Source organism: Pleurodeles waltl, chromosome 4_2 (assembly GCF_031143425.1).
Source record: "Pleurodeles waltl isolate 20211129_DDA chromosome 4_2, aPleWal1.hap1.20221129, whole genome shotgun sequence".
NCBI lineage: Eukaryota > Metazoa > Chordata > Amphibia > Caudata > Salamandridae > Pleurodeles > Pleurodeles waltl.
Window position 1 is genome coordinate 301,208,886 of NC_090443.1, and position 19,057 is coordinate 301,227,942.

The 19,057-nt window shown below is 43.0% G+C and overlaps 1 protein-coding gene across 1 annotated transcript in view; it reads left to right on the forward strand.

Annotated features, from left to right (window-relative positions):
• Positions 1–19,057, forward strand: part of GRIN2B (glutamate ionotropic receptor NMDA type subunit 2B) — a 396,105-nt gene that overhangs the window by 367,312 nt on the left and 9,736 nt on the right. The window contains exons 10-13 of the mRNA XM_069231240.1: positions 1,621–1,850; positions 10,563–10,723; positions 15,508–15,695; positions 16,862–17,100. Of these exons, the coding sequence (XP_069087341.1) occupies positions 1,621–1,850; positions 10,563–10,723; positions 15,508–15,695; positions 16,862–17,100 (818 nt within the window). The remainder of the gene's footprint in view (positions 1–1,620; positions 1,851–10,562; positions 10,724–15,507; positions 15,696–16,861; positions 17,101–19,057) is intronic.

Genomic DNA, 19,057 nt, shown 5'->3' on the forward strand with positions numbered 1-19,057 from the left:
CAGTCATGCACACTTTGCATTTCTACACTCAGCTGTATTGAACAACCGGAAGGAGAAAGTGCACAGGGCCCTAATCCCTGTATGAATGCCGAAGAAGGGGACTCAGACCAATCACGACGCTGCTGTCATGCTTTTGACAGCAGCATCATGATTGGAGGGAAGTCTAGAAGCCTTGTGCTTCCACGAGTCCGAGGAGGAAGGAGAGACTAAACCGTCTCTCCCAACATAAAGGTATTTAAAAAAAAAAAATGTTTTAATACTCCCCACCAGGCCACCCCGTTAAAATTTGGCCGCCATTGGGGACTGGGGCTTGATTTTCATCATCAAGCTTTGACCCAGCCAAAGCGAGAAGGGCTAGAAAGGGAGAAAATATGGAATAAGAGGCAGCAACAAAGGGAAGAAATATGGATAAAAACAATCTGCAAGAGTGAGATAAAGAGACTAGCAGCGTAAGGTACTGGAAGAAAGAAGCATAAGGTGGAATCAAGCAAGACTATGCAGCTTTGGTATTTGGTGCAGCTGAAACATTCAGCTGTACCTGCGGTGGGTCCTAGGAAAAATGTTGGACCCTACCATTACTCATTTTTAACACATTATGGCCACAAGTACAAAGCATTTTTCCAATCGCAAACAGGCCGATTCACAGAATTGGCCCGTTTGCGACTAGAAAACTGCTTTTTTGGATGTACAAAGCCCAAATTGGTGACTTATTACCAAATCGCAGTTTGGGTTTTGAGATTTGGTATTAGAAGAGGGCGTGATCAGGGCGTCCTTTCCTAATACCAAATCTGAATGGTAAGTATGATTGTTTTGTGACCGTGAATGCGGTTGTAAAACAATCACAGTTAGCACCAATTTTAAATTGGTGTTAACCCATTCCCTTTTGTGAATGCATGTGAAAACGTTTTTTAAGAGCAGGCAGTGGTCCCACAGACCATTCTCTGCCTACTCTTAAAAAATGAAACTGAAACGTTTCATGTTTTCCTTTAAGGAAAACGGACTGTGTTTTTAAAACAAATGTGGCTTTATTTGAAAGCAGTTACAGACATGGTGGTCTGCTGACCCCAGCAGGCCACCATCCTGTGATTTTTGCGATTCCTAGTGGGTCGCAAATTGCGACCTACCACATTAATATCAATGAGGTAGATCTATTTGCGACCCACCGTAAATCGCAAAAGAAACTCAGTAGAGTTTCTTACGTTTGGAATTGTGATTTCCTAATTGCAATTCGCATAAAATTCCAATTAGGAAATCGCAATTCCAAATGTTCGTACATATGGCCCTAGGTACTGTGTTCACTGTTGTTATCATGTGGCTGCTGAGCTGGCTTCCTCCCATTTCTGTTTGATGATGACTGCTTACATTGAAAGGACAGTATGTAAAAATTTAAACATTTATTCAACTAAACAGCCATGTGTTAACATTTCACTTTTGACCGGCACTACAAACTTTGTTTCAGGCTTGTGTTTGTGGACATATGCATGGACCTGTGCAAGAGGTAATATCGTTTACAATTTGGAGGTTAAAGGATGTACGTCTGCAAGAATTGACTAACAGTGGAGGGTCTTGTATGTGAACATTCACCTCCCACTACTGAATTTTGTCCTTTGTTTCCTGTAGAGCCGGGCGGCCCCTCTTTCACCATCGGTAAAGCCATCTGGTTGCTGTGGGGTCTGGTCTTCAACAACTCTGTGCCTGTGCAGAATCCAAAGGGCACCACCAGCAAAATCATGGTGTCGGTCTGGGCCTTCTTTGCTGTCATCTTCCTGGCCAGCTACACTGCCAACCTGGCAGCCTTCATGATCCAAGAGGAGTACGTGGACCAGGTGTCGGGCCTCAGCGACAAAAAGGTATAGTGTACTGACCAGCAGTGCTGACCCGGTGTGCACCTCAGGATAGCAGGAGATCCTGCTAGGGTCACTTAATGCTGATCCCAAATACTGATGAAAGCTCCACATCAGAAATGGGCAGAATAACTGCATGTGACTTTACTACTCAAATAAAGTGTGGAGTATGTTTTCTGGGTAAATTAGATTACTAGCAGAATAACCATCTGAAGGTGAAGTATTGTCGGCAAGAGCACGGTTGCATGCACAATTACAGCTAGGTCTGGCTGGCTCTGTCATAACGGAATTATAAAAAATAGGGACCAAACCATAATCCACAAAAAGTCTTCAATAGGCCCAATCTTACTTGCTACATCTACACTTCTTTTAGGCCAGTGTTCGCCTCCTCCCTACCCAAAGAACGTATCATACTTACCTAAAATGTGAACTCCTGGAAGCTGGTTAAAGTGAATGAGTCAGACCAGTTACCATCCTCGTCTCTTTTATTTTGCGGATTAGATATTTATATGCAATCACACTCCTCTAATCAATGTTAACAGCCTTGTGTTCCACAGATTTGACACTTGTATCCCACATATTACTGCATTAAATATTTATTTCTATGGTTTATTATCCTCTACTTTTAACCCAACTATATTACTATATCCATTTTTTATTTTCTCTTGTTGCATAGATCTAACTCTGGTACAAAAGTACATTTCTGCACTCAATGTTTATCTTCTCTCTTTCTCATAGATTCGACCCTTGTGCCCAACAGTAATACTTTGCCCAATGTTAATCAACTCTCTTGTTGCATAGTTGCACCCATCTGTACTACTCTATCCAATGTTACTTGTCTTTGTTTCATAGACTTTTCTCCTGTACCCATCCGTATTACTTTATCCAGTATTAATAATCACTTAATGAATAGATTCTAACCTTTGATCAGTCGTACTACAGTATCCAGGGTTCATTGTCTTTTTTGCATAGATTCTGTTCTCTTCCCAACAACACAATTGTCTCGAGTGTAAACCTCCTCATGCTCTCGACATCAACATATGACTCTGTTTAATGTTCATCGCTGGTTGCACCGGTTGTGGTCTTGTATCCAAACACACTACTATATCTATTGTTCAACTTCTCTCCTGTTCCATCCAGTTTACACTTGTATGCAACGTTATTACTGCATCCAACAATAATCATCTCTCTGTGCCGGAAACCGTCCCCCTTGCTGTGTAGTTTTCACTCTTGCGCGCAATGTAACATTCTGTCCAGTGTTGAGTGGGCTCGACTCTTGTAGCCTCTCATATTATTCTCGCAGATTACTCCCTCTGTTCTTGCACTTGTTCAGCATCTACTGCACTTGTGCGTTAATGGCTCAACAGATGGTGTAAATGCTGAGAGATAAAATACCCATGAAAAAGGGGAATCTCTAGAGGTGTCTAAGGTCACAGTGCAAGAGCAGAGCCTTGGTTGATCAAGAAAAACTACTCCTCACTCCCTAGACTCGGTGTGTTCCCTTCATGCCACAAAATGTTGTGCCGTAAGGAAGTACAGAACTCTTGTGGTAGTCTGATTACCTTTGCTGGTGATATCCTTTCTCCCACCACCGTGGCATATCTCTCCATAATGTCCTGGTAGAATCATACATTTACCGCTCCCCCATATTGTTTTTTTTTTTCAGATTACCCTCATATTAGAAGAGCCCTCAGGAGCAGCATTACCCCCTCATAGGTCCGCATTTTCCTGTCAGTACAGTATGAGGCTGTCCCGCCTCCCAAAAGGCACCCTAACAGGCTAGTATTTTTTTTTTTGTGAATAAAAGCCCCCTCCACCCGCCTCCATGCCTGCTAGTAACAAGAATAAACACAACAATAGAGGGTGGGGAGGGAGGGAGGGGACATGACTGGGGCGAGGATGACCTAATTCGGGATAAAGAAGATTACCGGTAAGTAATGGCCCACGACCATTCATATTATGTTAGGTTATTAAGTTTTTTTTTAAACTGAATATTGGCGTGGGGGGGGGGGGAGCGGGGGCACTAATAACTTTGTGGGATTGAGTCACACAAAGGGTAAGAAACCTTTTACGGTAGACACTGCAGCTTTCCAAAGTTTACATTAGTCTGCAGTTCTCCTTTTTTAAGGATTATTTGAATGGGGCCTCGGGGGGGAAGAGGAGGAACGAGGAGTTCCCCCCCGGGGTTTTTGGGAGAGGTGGCACGACCCGCGACGCGGTTGGGCGTCCGGGGTGCCAATTAGGGTGGGTGGGCTACGTATTTAGCCGGACATTTTGTGGCCACTGGCACCATTTTGGGAAAGGTGACCTGGTGGCCAGGACTCTGTCAGCTGGCTCTGTGTTTCATTCCACGTGGTCGGTGATCCTGGGCTTTACTCTGTTCTTTTGGAGGGCGTCTGTTGGTAGGCAGTGTAGGGTGATAGGTTTCAGTCAGGTGGTAGTCTAAGGTTAGAGTTGTGAAGGAGGTTAGCAGAGTTTGTGGAGCGCTTACATTAGTCCGCAGTTCTTTTTTAAGGATTATTTGAATAAACCCATGTAAACGGAGTGTCTTTCTCTGATGGCTACTGTAATGGACCAAACAGTAAGTTGAGCAGTAGCCATTTTAATGTGGGACAGCTTGGTAGAAGAATTTGAGGTAACTCAGCAGCCGTTTTAGCCAGGGACAGTGACCCCGGAATTGCTTGCTCCACAAGATAAAATACAGCCCTTGAACTCAAGCACATCACGGCAAATCGGTCAGTCACTCAATCCTAATTACCACAGACGGATTCACCATTATAATCGTATTATTATGGCATTCCATCTTACATCCTCCTGTTTAAAAAAAAATTAAGATTCAATTACCATGGCCGTCTGTTATAGCTGAGCGCATGAGATATAGCACTGCATGTCTGCTGCCAGCTCCCACAATCATTTCCCAGGCAGTTCTGCCAGCATGTTCTCTTGGTGCCTTTTGGGTAAGAGGGGTTCACAATCACGTTTCCTCTCAAGGGCGGGCCAAACCTCATTCATATTTAAATGATGCCATTTCCCTATTTTGTCTCGGCTACATTACCACTTGTTCCAAACGTTATGAAGCAGACACACATCTGACTGGTAGTGCGCTGCTCTGTGCAAAGCATGTTTTATTTGCACTGAGGTCTATGTGACAAACGTTTTGGTGTTTCATATGCGATCAGAGTGTTGTTCTTTTTGTGTCTTGGATTTAATTTCCTAATAATGGAGGAAAGGAGATTAAAGAAAATTATTTAAAACAAGCATAGGTAATGCCATTAGGTCTGACTTGCATTTTAAAGCCTAATTTAACAGAAAGTGTGCTGCAGTGCAAAAGAACGCTTGCCTTCTATATACAGTCCATCTATGAGATCACAAATGTAATGTGTGATGATTTAGTGGACTTGTCTGATGTAAAATAGTCCCTCGTGCATTCCGATGGAAATCTCCATCAGAGGCAGAATGATACATGAAACAGCCAATAGCATGAAGTGAGATACTCCCGTGGGGCACAGACAAATTCCACTTTATTTATATGCTAAAGATTTGCGAACAATCAGCCTTGCAAACACCTGTGCTATCAAGAAAGATCTAAAATGATAAAACTTCAATATCATAGTTTATGAATCATTATCACATAAATATTTAAAAAATGCAAAAGATTCTAAGACACAGGGCTATTAACATGGTTCCTGATAGTACATCAAATACTTTACCTGCATTGTAACCATCTCTTACTAACAGACGTATGTATCAAATCCAAACCAGACCATATACCTATGCTCAGAAGGAAAGTAATTGAATAGGGTAAGTAAACATAAATTTACGGCATGCATTGTGCACATCCGTTGTTTCTTATACAGAACTTAAAGTCTGAGTTAAATGAGAAATTTTCTGTACAATCCTTGATCTGCTATGTGAATTTTAATTGAGATATGCAATATCCTTTACATTTTTAAAATCTCACGTACTCTTCATCGACAGGAGTTACTCTGCTGAACTGTGGATTCAGTGCTCAAAGTGTTCTCAAGAAGTGTCCCCTTTTTTCGGTTCCTTTGTGATTCACACGATAAAGAACTGCAATATTTAATCTTTTATCAACGACTGGAGTGATGTGGTATTCAAGGACACATCTTAGTGAAGTGTCTGATGTAGATGGGTCTGGTTTTGTAACATAACTAATGCAATTTAGTATATCACAAATTGTAAAATGTAAGTTGTTGTAAGTTTTTTACATGCTAATGCAAACAGGGAACTTCAGTACTAAGAATAATGCACTCTGTCAGAGTTAAGGCTACAACGGGGATGATGCCCAGTCTTTTAATGTGTTGTGATACCACAATCATGGCTTTATCAACCATTGTAGAAGGGTATGAGGGCCTCAGTTTTCACAGAGAAATCACTTTAGTTGTTTCAAACATGTAGAGGAAGCAAATATGTACCATTATTTGTAGTAATATTTCCGAAGAAGAGGCTATATAAATCTACTAATGTTGCAATAATCCTATAGTCAAAAGAGGTTAAGATGCAAGTCATGTCTAGTCTATATACGAGATTAGAAGTTCTCCCTCAGTAATTATTACATTGTCCATTGACCTGAATCCATGTCCTTGAAGTAAGCTCACCTTTTTAGGTGACTCTTCCCATGTTTCCCAAGTTGTTCCTATGCAGTACTCGATCATCAACACTTGCTTTGATTGAGCTCCCTAAAATGCAGATTTTCATTGTATATGATTTTAAGGGAATTTGCCAATTAACCTATTTTCAGCTTAATGCCAGTGGTTCTCAAAGCTTTTACTTGGAGTTTCTTTGTGTAAATATTGGGATTAGTAGTGAAAAATAGAAATTCAGTTTTGACGCAGGTTAATTTCAAATACATCAGTTGTCATTCCTACATGGCTGTCACAAAAAATGTCTTCATTTGGTTGCATCAGGAGACCCTATCCCAGATGTCTACAGACCACACTGGGTGTTGGGAACTAGTATGTCAGACATCCGGGCCTCGATTAAGCTAGGCCAATATCAGCAGCAGTTTAGTATTGAAATCAGGCCATACCAATGACCTCCACAGAATTCTAACACTGGGCATGTGTGAGCAACGTATTTGTGAATAAATCTCATAATCAAAGAATGTATAAACATTTTGCCAGGATAAGGCTTGATGGTGCATCCAGGGACCTGTTTGAAAAATAAATCCTGGCACCTAAAGTGAAATTGTTACATCTTAGAGAAACCCAACAACAGACTGGGACATCACTCCAGGAGCCTCAGATCAGGCTTTGACATCACTCCAGGAACCTGCATCAGGCGGTAACACCACACCAAAGGCTGGGTTTCAAATTGTGTAATTGCCCCAAAGCCTAATATCAGAGCATTGCATCGTAGCAGGAACATCCATTCAGAATGTAACACGCTGTGACATATCTCAAGGAAACTGAGATAACACTGCAACATCACTATATTTACCCTCATATCAAACAGTGACATGACCGCAAAACCTTATTATCAGCACCACAGAAGACAGTTTCCAGCACAAACATTGTTGAAGGTCTACCTTGGCTATGATGGAACTGCATTTATATTTTTCTCCAATTAATTCAATATTGTGTGAAACAGTGGTCGCCAACGTAAGTCAAAGCGGGCCAAATCCATGTCAGATTTTCAGGAAGGCAAACTCCAAATAAGAGGGTCACTCCTCAGTGCCAAAGAAGTTGAGGTGTCTAACACTAATCAACAGACTTTATTTCAGCCTAACATTAGACCACAAAATGAAATATACCAACTAAATTTTTAAACCAAACCTATTTCAATCAAAGATCTCTCTATTATTTAACCAATTGGTGTATTACAAATAAACAAACATATACAACTTTTACTAGACAAAATATAGTACTTAATGTCAATATATTATTAATTATAGACATTGAAACACATAAAATCGTTCAATAATAAATACATTCTTGTTGCCCAATAATCTTGGAAGTATAAACATCCAAATCAGTGCCACTTCTTTTTAACACAATACATATTTCACCATCCGGTTGTTTTTATTACTGCATAACAAGTGCCTTAAAATCCCATCGTAAAGCCTATTGGGAAGCTAAAGCTACTTACTTTACAAACAAAATCACTGCAACCCAAAGCTGTCCTAAAACGTTATTTAAAGTTGTGTCATCTCTATCAGATCAAACTAAGGTGGTTCCAATCATCCAGTTTTCCTTATATTGTGAAGAAATTGCTGAATTCGTCATCAAAAAGATCGAGGATATCATGGCTACCTTTTCCAACACAACTGTGGCTAATTTCCAGATAAGTATTCCCAAAGGTCACACTATTCTGATGAGGTTTCAACCCCTTCCTCTATCAAATCGAGTTCCTCAGTGGACCTGTATCCTCCAGGTATTATGAGTAATCCTTCTGAGCAAGGTTTGGAGCAGATTGGCCGGCTACTGAATCATTCGTTGGCAGAGGGAATAGCCCCAAAAATTTGGAACACAGCCTTCAAAAGCTGTTGCATAGCTGTCAAAAAAGTCAAATGTTGACCCCCTTATAAGGACCAATTTTAGACCAATATCTCTGCTACCCACCTTTTCTAAAGTGTTGGAAAAACATGTGAATGCACTACTAACAAGACACTTTGAGCAGAATGACCTACTCCAGCAATCTCAGTCTGGATTTCGAGCGGGTCACAGTACGGAATTTGCGATTCTCAGTGTTATGGAGGATCTAAGACATCAGCTGGATGAAGGAGGAGCTGCTGCAATGCTTTTGTTAGAACTCAGTGCAGCATTTAACACCGTTAGTCATAATATGCTTCTTCAAATACAGGAAGGAATGGGAATTCAGGACACCACTTTAGAATGGATTAAATCCATTCTAGACCATTGTTCCTTTCGGGTGCATAGCAATCTGCATATCTAAACCACACATCTTAACTCCAGATGTGCCACAAGGCTCCAATCCTGAGTCCATTGTTTTTCAATGTATATGTGAGACGTTTGGCAGACATTGTAGACAACTGGGGCCCTGCTCTTTTTTCATATGCAGATGATACACAAATTGTGGTATCTTTGTCACCTAAGGACACGCAGAATGTTGCGGCCCTGCCCTCTTGTGTTGCTCAGGTTTCAGCTTGGAAGGGAGCAAATTCCATAAAGTTAAATGGAGACAAGACAGAGTTTCTGTTGGTGGAGAACCCTGCCATACCTTGGGACGCACTTCTGTGGCCTGATTCTATGGGCAACCCCCACAATCCTGTGTTGGCTGTAAGAACCCTGGGAGTTTAGCTGGACCAGGAACTCATGATGAAGCAACAGGCTACCAAGGTAGCTGCTACTTGCTTTTGAATACTGAAATATCTCAAGAAGATCCTTCACTGTCTCCCATTTGCGGCTCAAAGGACAGTGGTCCAAGCACTGGTTATGTCCAGGCTGGATTATGGGAATGTCTTATACTTAGGTGAGGCTAAATCATCACTTAAATGCCTACAAATTGTACAAGACGCTGTTGTGTGTCTCTTGCTTCGTCCCTCTAAGTTCACCAGCACTGCCAGCATGTTAAGATCTCTACATTGACTGCCCATTGAGCAGAGGGTGTAATTTAAGGCATTATGCTATATGCGTAAACGTCAACATAACACCGGGCCTACTTATTTGAGCTCATTGATCTCCCTTTATTCCCCTAGCTGCTGAGGTCGAGCCAGCAGAAGCTGGCTGCAACTCCTAGAATCTGGAAAATGTGTCTAGGTGGTTGGGCCTTTTCCTACTTGGGGCCAAAACTTTGGAATTACCTGCCTGTTACTTTGAGAGGATGTGAGTCTCTCTTGGCATTCCGAAAACTCTTAAAAACCTGGATGTTCCAGTCATCGGGTCCTCATTGATTAATTTTAAACAGCTTGGAGTGCTGGAATCCGTAATTTCATGCAAGCACTGGGAAACCTTGTTCATAGCCATGCTCTCTACAAATTATGTATAGTAATATAATAATAATAACAACTTGAGAAACATTTCTCATCAAAAAATATAAGAAGTGCCTGTAATTTATAATATATTAGGAATAAATGGTATAATTTGTCTAGTAAAGTTGTACATGTTTGTTTATTTGTATTACCAAGACTTTTGATGAAAAAAGGATGATTTAAAGATTTCGTTGGTACACTACATTTTGTAGTTTAATATTAAGCTAAAGGGAATTTGTTTGATCGCTTTTCAGGATAACCACAGTTTATGCATGTCTATTATTCCCATATATCTTTATTGTATACACATTTATCCCATCTGTTCACCCTGATAATCTACCATAGATCCAGCCTTCACCGAGATCCGTAATTCACAAAGGTGCTTATGGGTGCACAACAGGAGATGCATACGAACTAGGTCAGAGGTTCCTGCATTTGCTCAGCTGGGTAAAGAGCACCTTAATTATTCGTGCCATATGCCCCCTCTGCATGGCATCTCTAATACTCAAAGGTGTGAAAATAACAGAAATATGTGCTAGCAACTGCAGCACACAATGTTTGGGTCAAATTGCCTGTTTCAGGCCATTTCTCTACCATCGTCAAAGGCCCTAGAGTTGACCTTGGTTTCCATCTGTCTTTGTTATGTTTTTTTAACTATACTGTTGATGCTCATTGAATATATATGCAACCGAAATGCATTTCTGGGCGGCAGAAAACTGACCTGCACATACGCATTCTAATTTGGTGCCTTTCTCCAACTCTCCTAGTTCCAAAGACCGAATGATTTTTCGCCAGCCTTCCGATTTGGTACCGTCCCAAATGGGAGTACAGAGCGAAACATTAGGAACAACTACCCAGAGATGCATGGCTACATGGTGAAGTTTAACCAGAAAGGGGTGCAGGATGCCCTCCACTCTCTCAAAACTGGGTAAGTCATTGTTCAGTACCTTGCTTGCCATTTTCCTGCTTGATGTATGCCTTGGGCTAGCGCCAGTGGTCATCGGAGACAGATTGGTTCACTAGGACAGCGACTCTGTTCCCTACATTCCAGTCTAGACAGAATGCTGGTGAGAATTATCCCACACCCAGTCTATGTAAGGCTGTTCTAGGTGAATTACAGTGGCACAAATACCGCCCAAAGTAACAGGAGTGGTACAGAGCTGTGGGCGGCTCGACCATTCTCAAAGCTCCATATGCAAAATAGTAGGCTCTTCTCGTTGTGAATCTGGAAACAAGCAGTCTCTGCTTGCAACTTGATTTTCGGGAGAAAACTCCTGCCAATTGACAGCATAAGTATGCCAGTGATCAACAAATATTTCCAAATGCACACAGCACTACAAGAATGTTTATTTCTCACCTTCGTTGGATACAATAGTGTTGAAATTGTTTATTTGAAGTCCGTCTTCATGCCTTTCTCAGTCCGCAAATATCCATATAAAACGTGTGTCATCACTGAATATCTTCAACTGTTGAAGTGACTGTGCAATAATGGTCTCTTTTGTTTGGTGCTCACCAGAGAAAGGAGAGATTATTCCTCAGTGAAAAATTGCGTGTTCAACCAACTATAGTCTTTCAGTGAAAGGTGCTCCTTGGCGCAAATGTCACAGTCTCTAACCTCTCTGAATAAGGTGCCCTTTACTGTTTAAGTGTACATATCCAGCGACCTGTAACCACTCGTTTCAGAGCTCTTTTCTGTCTGTAAGATGCTCATTCTGCAGTCTGTAACAGCATGGCATGGAACCCTTTTCTATTAAAATGAATACCCCCAGTGTGTTACCCCTCTGTAAGGAGATCCTCTTTCTTGTGTACAATGTATGGACTACAGTCTGTTACCCCTTCTCTGAGAGGTGCATATCCCACAGGCAGTCATATCTTGCTGAATAAAAAGCTCTTTCAACGCCATAAGTGTGCAGTCTGTGATCGCTCTGTGAAGAGCCTTTTTCTCCTCTAGAAAGTAAATATCGTGCAATCGTTAACTCCTCTGCGGGAAGAACATTTCCCCTCTCTAACCTACATTTCCCACAGATTCCAACTTTTCTATAATTTGGATGTTGCAGAATATGTAAACCCCATGTCAAGAAAGAAATCCTATCTGTAAGGTGCAAATCTTACAGTCTGTAACCTCCCTCTGTTAAGTGCCCGTTCCTGGGTGTGAAGGTCATCACACGCAGCCTGTACCCGCTCTGTATGAGTCCTTCCCTGCCTGTAAGGTGCATATTGCACGGTCTGTATCCACGCTTAAAGAGCAGAGCACTTTTCAGCCTGTGAAGTGCATATCCCCCCCTCTGTAGCCTCCCAGTGTAAGGAGCCTTGACCATACGTGCACACATTGGGGATTTTGCAAAATTCAAGGGGGCAGCTATTTTCTCTATTGACACATATTGAAGTAAAGGCAATTTTAGACCGGAGACACCTAAAATAGCACCTTTTTGGGCTTAAAAAAATCGGGAGTGTCTCGTCTGAACGTATGTCTTCACATTGTGCAGCCTGTAATCCCTTTCAGTGTAAATAATGTCTCCTCCCGATAAAGCTGTTCACTGCAGGCTCATGCATCACCCTGGGGCTCTTTAAATATGTCTGCCCATGAATATAAACATTGCGCTGGCCCAGACCATCCATCATCTTCCGCGACAAGGTGAATACTCCGCACAGGCGCCCTCAGGAGCCACGCCGCGCGAGGACCGGCGAGGCGGCGACGCCCGTAATGTACGAGCTGCGTCGGGCCTGGTCCCGGCGGGCTTTCCGGTAATCGGTTTCGAGCCTCACCCGACGCGGAGCATGTTGGGGGCCATGTTCCCCAAGACGCACGACCAAAAACTAAATCGATGCGCTTGTTGGGCCGCGCCACGTGCCGCTTTGTTCCTCCATAATCGCTCCCCTGGGCTCTACAGCTGACGATCTGAATGCAAATGGCAGTCTGAATTAATACATACAATGCCACCTAACCAAGTTTCATACTTTTGCCTTTCCTTTTTACGTGTATGAGTGTGATTTACTACATGCGTTTCAATAGTTCTTAAAGGTACTCCTTAATCCTTGTAATTACCCCCTCCCTCATCTGCCACCCCGGGTCCCAGTCCTCAGTTGCGATGCTACTCCGCTTCACAATTAAGGACTGGGGCGAAGAGCACTGCAAATCGGGATAATATGAAAATTGCAAACCAAAAAAAAAGCAAAACTAAAGACAGGAAAAAAGAAAGCCCGGAAAAATAATGGAAAAAAATAAATTAGTGTAGACTAAAAATAAACAATGCAAAAAAAATGATTGCGAAATGAAAACTTGCAGAGGGAAAGACTGTAAGAAACGTTCTACATGCGTGCGTTAAAAATCACCCCGAGTATTCTAACTTCATAACTTGCATGTTTGTGACTTTGAAGAGCGTGACATTGTGGGTTTAGGTGCGTAAAATAATTCCAGTAGGTTGATACTTGTATGTACGCTGATCTTTGGGCCTTTGTTAATTTATATTTTTCTAGTGTACATTTTCACATGCTTTTGTTGCACGAGGGCACGGCAGGTGCCACTCGGGCAGCTTATTACGTGGAAGACCCAGATGTTTCTCAGCCTTACCTTGAAATTGGCAGGCACGTCGGGGTCACAGGGTACACAAAAGTCACGGTTGATTGTTGCGTTGGTTTCTTGTGACAATCTGCTCTAGCAGATAGCATGTATGTTTGTGGAGCCATCAGGTATGAGTGGGCGAGTCAACAAAGACTCGAGGCAGGGTCGGGCCAAGGGTGTGGCTCTGGCTGGCCTGTGGCTCATCTCTGGGGTCCAGCTGAAGGATAAGCCAAAGGCAAGCCAGGTCTCGTGCCCTGGCCCTTGACGGCTCGGTTCTGACTCAGCTCTTCCTATAAAGCTGGTGGTGTGTGCACCTGGGCCATAAGGAAGGGGCTCTGAGGGCAGAGACTGCAGATGAAAGACAGATCTAGGGTTGACAAAGAGAACAGAAGCGGAACTAGTGTCAGGTGGATGGTCAAGTCTAGGCCTATGCACTAAATCAGGCTGGGTCGGGTTGTCTAAAAGAACTCAAGGGCGCTGTTCAAGCACGCTTGCTCCCTCTTGCTGCCAGTAAAGGAAAACATCCTCCCTGAAGATAATAGGCAGGCACGGTCAAATAAATAAAACACTTAGAGGCTACAACAAGTATCACAGTGTTCCAAAGAACTACATTTTATTTCAAATATAGAATGTAACAGTGTTGAGATATGGAAAGTGAAAATTAACATGAGTAGGGTCAATGTAAAGGTGCCCACCCTGTAGCTACTATAATTCTCCATGAATCGGAAGCACCTCTGGAGCCTTTTCTGTGAAGGTATCGTCTTGCTGCCATTTGAAGGTATCCACCCTTTTATAATGCTTACATGTGATGGGCCTGGCTGGAAGTTGTGGGGTAGGCATAGCTGTTCCAAATTTCACACAGCAGGTGATTCAAACAAGCAGCCTGCACTCATGAGACTGGACTGGGGTGGTGGGGGTCTACAGCCCAAACAATTTAAAAATGGACGAAATGATTCGTTTTGCAACATGATTTTCACATACATAGGCTAAAGGCCACCGTTTTTGCAGGTATTCTGAAAGGGCACTCATGAATCATTTTAATATTTTCCTGGTGTGCTAAGGAAGCCCAGCCCTCCACATCAGAGCTTGGGAGTTCACCACTTTTAAAACACAGCCAAACGTGTTAACTATTTAGCTCAATTTAATTAAAAAAGTGCTTGAAGCTTAAATGTTTCCATAGGAGTTCAAAGCTTATGGGCATGCAATTTGACTTTGCCCCCAGTGGTTTAAAAAATATGTATGGCATCTTTATTCAGTTCCACCCCACTTCTGACATAGAAGCACAGCTGCATGTTATCAAGTCCCATCGAAGGTGCCCATTTACACCACCTAGTGAGGCACTAGGCTCCTCATAACTTAAAGGACTGGGACCTACTATCAACATCTATCTTCCTAAAATCTGGGGAGGCTTTGGCCCTAGCCCAGAGACAGGAGGGCTGAGACAGGGACGATCCGCATAGCGAAAGAGGTCAAAGGTAAAGGCATGAATAGGCACATTCAACAGCTACCACACACACACACGCTGTGCCAGTTTGCAGCCACCACCACCTCTGCATCCTCCTCTCATTGGTTGAGCATCTGTAAGGATATGAAAATTATACATTTTGCTCTCATCTTGGCAACCGTCATGGGGAATAAAAATGTATTTAATTGATTATTGCTGCAAGCAATAAACATGCACATATGTTTGGAGCCCAGCTTGCTGCAGTTAGAATGGAGCAGATGTTAGTGAAGTGTTTGTGAGGTAACGTTCAGAACGTGGCTATGGTTTGTTGGTACAGGTTGCACTGTGCTACAAGGTCATTTGGTACTGGGCAAAAGCTGGTCCAAAGCTTCATAACAATTATGTTGCATACACAAGCTTCGGCTGTATGGTAGTGCTTTTCCACCTTAGCCTTCTTCTGGACAATATGATTATGTTAAATCAAAACATGTGTCCAACTTATACTAACCTAGTGTGCCCAGCAATACAAATCCAGTACTGTTCTTTCCATCAGATATGGCCTAGTAAGCAATTGTCAGGATTGTTATTGTTTCTGTCTGATATTTCCTGCCTAAATGCTGCCACAGTTGCAACTGATTCTGTCAAATATGTCCTGATCAGCCTTGGTCTCCAGACCTCTCACTCATGCTGTGATCTCCCTTTGCAGGAAGCTCGATGCCTTCATCTATGATGCCGCAGTCCTGAATTACATGGCTGGCAGAGATGAAGGCTGTAAGCTGGTGACAATTGGCAGTGGGAAAGTCTTTGCCTCCACTGGGTACGGCATCGCCATCCAGAAGGATTCGGGATGGAAGAGACAAGTGGATCTGGCTATCTTACAGCTTTTTGGTGATGGTAAGGGGACAGGGAAACAAGAGGAACCAGGCAATGGGCATATTTCTACCTCAGTGCTGAGTGGAACTAGGAATTAGCACAAGGATGCAGAAGATTTTAAATGAGTTAAGTCAAGAGATTGGTAGAGAGATACAAAGCATGCCAGTACTAGGCCTAGGGGACCCAAGTGGTTGGCACAGACATACAGATCCAACTGAAATGATAGTTGGCACTGGGATTTGATACAAAGACACACAATTAGCTGTACAGCTGAAAGGGTCAGTTGACTGGGATAGCAGTATGTAGGCTGTTACATTTACGATTAGATTGATATATGGCATCGACACAGAGATACACCACCACTTGTCTCTTGGACTGGAAGGTCCAGGAATTCACACAGAGATTCATTGACTCTATGTTAAGGGTCTTGATGGCTCAGAGACGTGATGCAAAGGCACAAGGAAGGTCTGTTCTATAGATTAGTTTTTCAAACATAATTACAAGGAGATGATAGCTCATTGCCCAAGGCCTGGAAAGCTGCAGGGATTGGAACACAGATACAGACCCTGACAGCAATAAGGCTGGGTAGACTTACGATTTGCCACGATAATGCAGAGTCATTTTTCTCAAGGAAATTTGCATATGGCAAAGAGACTCTCACCAGTAACATTCAATTTCTTGGGAGAGGCTCAGGGAAACACATCATGTCATCTCTAGGGGTGGATGGAGTCAAGAGATTGCCAGAGGGATATGAGGCTTCTCTTTTACAGGGCGGTGTCGTAACTTAAAATGATGGGGCCCTTCTTCTGAATGTAATGAGGGGCCCCTGAGTCTCCCTTATCGCAAAGATACTCACTAGCCTTGGAAAAGTCCCCCCTGAAGTATTTAGGGGGTGGAGGGCTGTAGGTCTGAGGCCCTCATGGGCCACAAGAGCTGCAGGAGCCTGTGTGATGCCCCTGTTACAGGATGCAAGCCATTCATATCTTGCAGTGCATGGTCTAGAGAAACGATGCACCAATATAAAGCTTGTCACCTCTCCACTGGATGGACTCAGAGGACTGGCACAGAGACAAAGAGCCAGTCACCTATATACAGCTGAATGATTTAGGGGATTGATAAAGGTTTGACTATTGGGGTCCACATGGTATGGTATCATGATGTTGATCCTGTGCTTTCTCCCTGCCCAGGTGAGATGGAGGAGCTTGAAGCCCTTTGGCTGACGGGCATCTGCCATAACGAGAAGAACGAGGTAATGAGCAGCCAGCTGGACATCGACAATATGGCAGGTGTCTTCTATATGTTGGGTGCGGCAATGGCCCTGAGCCTCATTACCTTCATCTGTGAGCATCTCTTCTTCTGGCAGTTCCGCCACTGCTTCATGGGTGTCTGTTCCGGCAAGCCTGGCATGGTATTCTCCATCAGTAGGGTAAGTAACTCAAGGAGTGTTCCACTTTCCGAGATGACCATTCTAAGGGTCTAAGAAGCCCTAAGTCTCACAAGACTGTGTAAACATATAAAATTGTTGAAGCAAAAGGATACTTTAACTAAATACATAGAGGATTCTATTTGAAATAATTGCTATAATCACTTATAGACCACTGGATACTTAATGCCCACACCTAGTGGCAGAGATAGAATAATTTACGTGCCCTGTGTACAGGAGATTCAGATAAGCTGTTCAGTTCAATTATGCACATAAACATTAACAGCCTGAGGGTTGAACATTCTGCCTAGCCCCTGGACGTGGGAACAGAGATCCTTGCAAAATTAAGCTGGATGTAGAGCATTAATCTATACAAATGGTGGCAGTGGTTGGATATTTCACCCAACAAGGTAAAGTTTTGACAAGCTGTTCATCACAGTCATAAACATACAAGTCAGGATTCTGGGGTGTGAACCCACTCCCAATCCATCCCTCCAGTTGGAGATCTTGAAACATTACCGGGACACTGGATACTTAATGTATCAAGTGGTGCCAGTAGTAGAATTTCTAGCACGGCTGTGGTGAAAAGGGTTTTCTGATTTGCTGGTCGGCTCAGGTATAGATGTACACGTTAAGACCCTGAGGGCTGAACATACCGTAGTTAGGGATATTGAGGTACATGCATCATGAAGCTGACAGTAGGGTGCCTAACAAATACACACAGAACAGTACATGTTCTGTTTCTAACATGTGTCAAGGAGGGGAGGGATTCCCCTAAACTGCTTAGCTTTTGCAAAGGAGAGGTGATGTCACTATGATCCCTGGTAATAAATACTAAGGTAAGAGGAGCATTGTCTCGGTTTGTGTTTTAATGACAGAAGAGGGAGGGCCCTCATGTGCTTTATGGAAAGAGAGTAGGGGACCCTAGTGTGCCATGGTGTAAGAAGAGGGGGCACCCAGTTGTGGACTAGTTTTAGACAAAAACAATAATCCCTTAATCTGTGCTATTGTGTAAAGCATGCATGTGCCTCCTTGGTCTGTTGAGAAACGACAACAGGCTAAAAAACGTACATGGCTCCTATTGTAGAGGCTTGGCTACAATATTTTAAAGGATAACGTTAGTCTGTTCCATGTAAGGGCATGTGTGGAAAATCCTAATTTACTCCTGCCTACACATAGGGGCAGATTTACAAAGATTTGACGCAACGCAATACAACATAGCAAGATAACTTCCTGAGCTGTGCCACGCTGCGTCAAATGGAGAGGGCAGAAATCTACCATATCTGTTAAGATACGGCACATTCCTTCTCTCCCTCTGCGCTAACTCACTGAGTGCAACCTAGCACCAATGCAGGTACCCTTGCGTTATGGTGCAAGGGTTCCTACGATACACATAGGATTGTTTTTATGCAGGAAAGGGCACCTTCCTGCACAACACAATCCTTTGAGGCGATTTCCTCTTTCTATGTGTGCTGCAGAATGCAGTACACGTAGAAAGAGGAAATAAAAAGGAGAAATAGATATTTCTCCTCGTTACACCTCGCCTGCGAAGGCATTACCATTTTGGCGAATTTTCAGGTTTACCAGTGTAAGTAAATCTAGAAATGTGCCAAAATCCATGGGTGGGTGAGAGGGAACACACACGCTCCACCCATGGAAAGCCTTCCCATCGCAGGGTAACACAAATCAGCAACTTGCCCTGCCTTGTGTTACTCCAGATTTACTATGCCACACAGAGTCACTCAAGGTGGCTCTGGGTGGCATAGTAAATCTGATTTAAGGGCTTGTGTTGCATTGCGTTGCCTTGTGTGACACAGGGGTAATGCAAGCCCTCATACATCTGGCAGTTTGTGACCGCCTTAAGTCTAGAGTAGGCTGAAGTAAGGCAATAGTTCTCCCCATTCTATTTTAGGTTAAATGTGGTAGCATAATTTTTCACTGTGGGCTAGTCAGAGGCAGA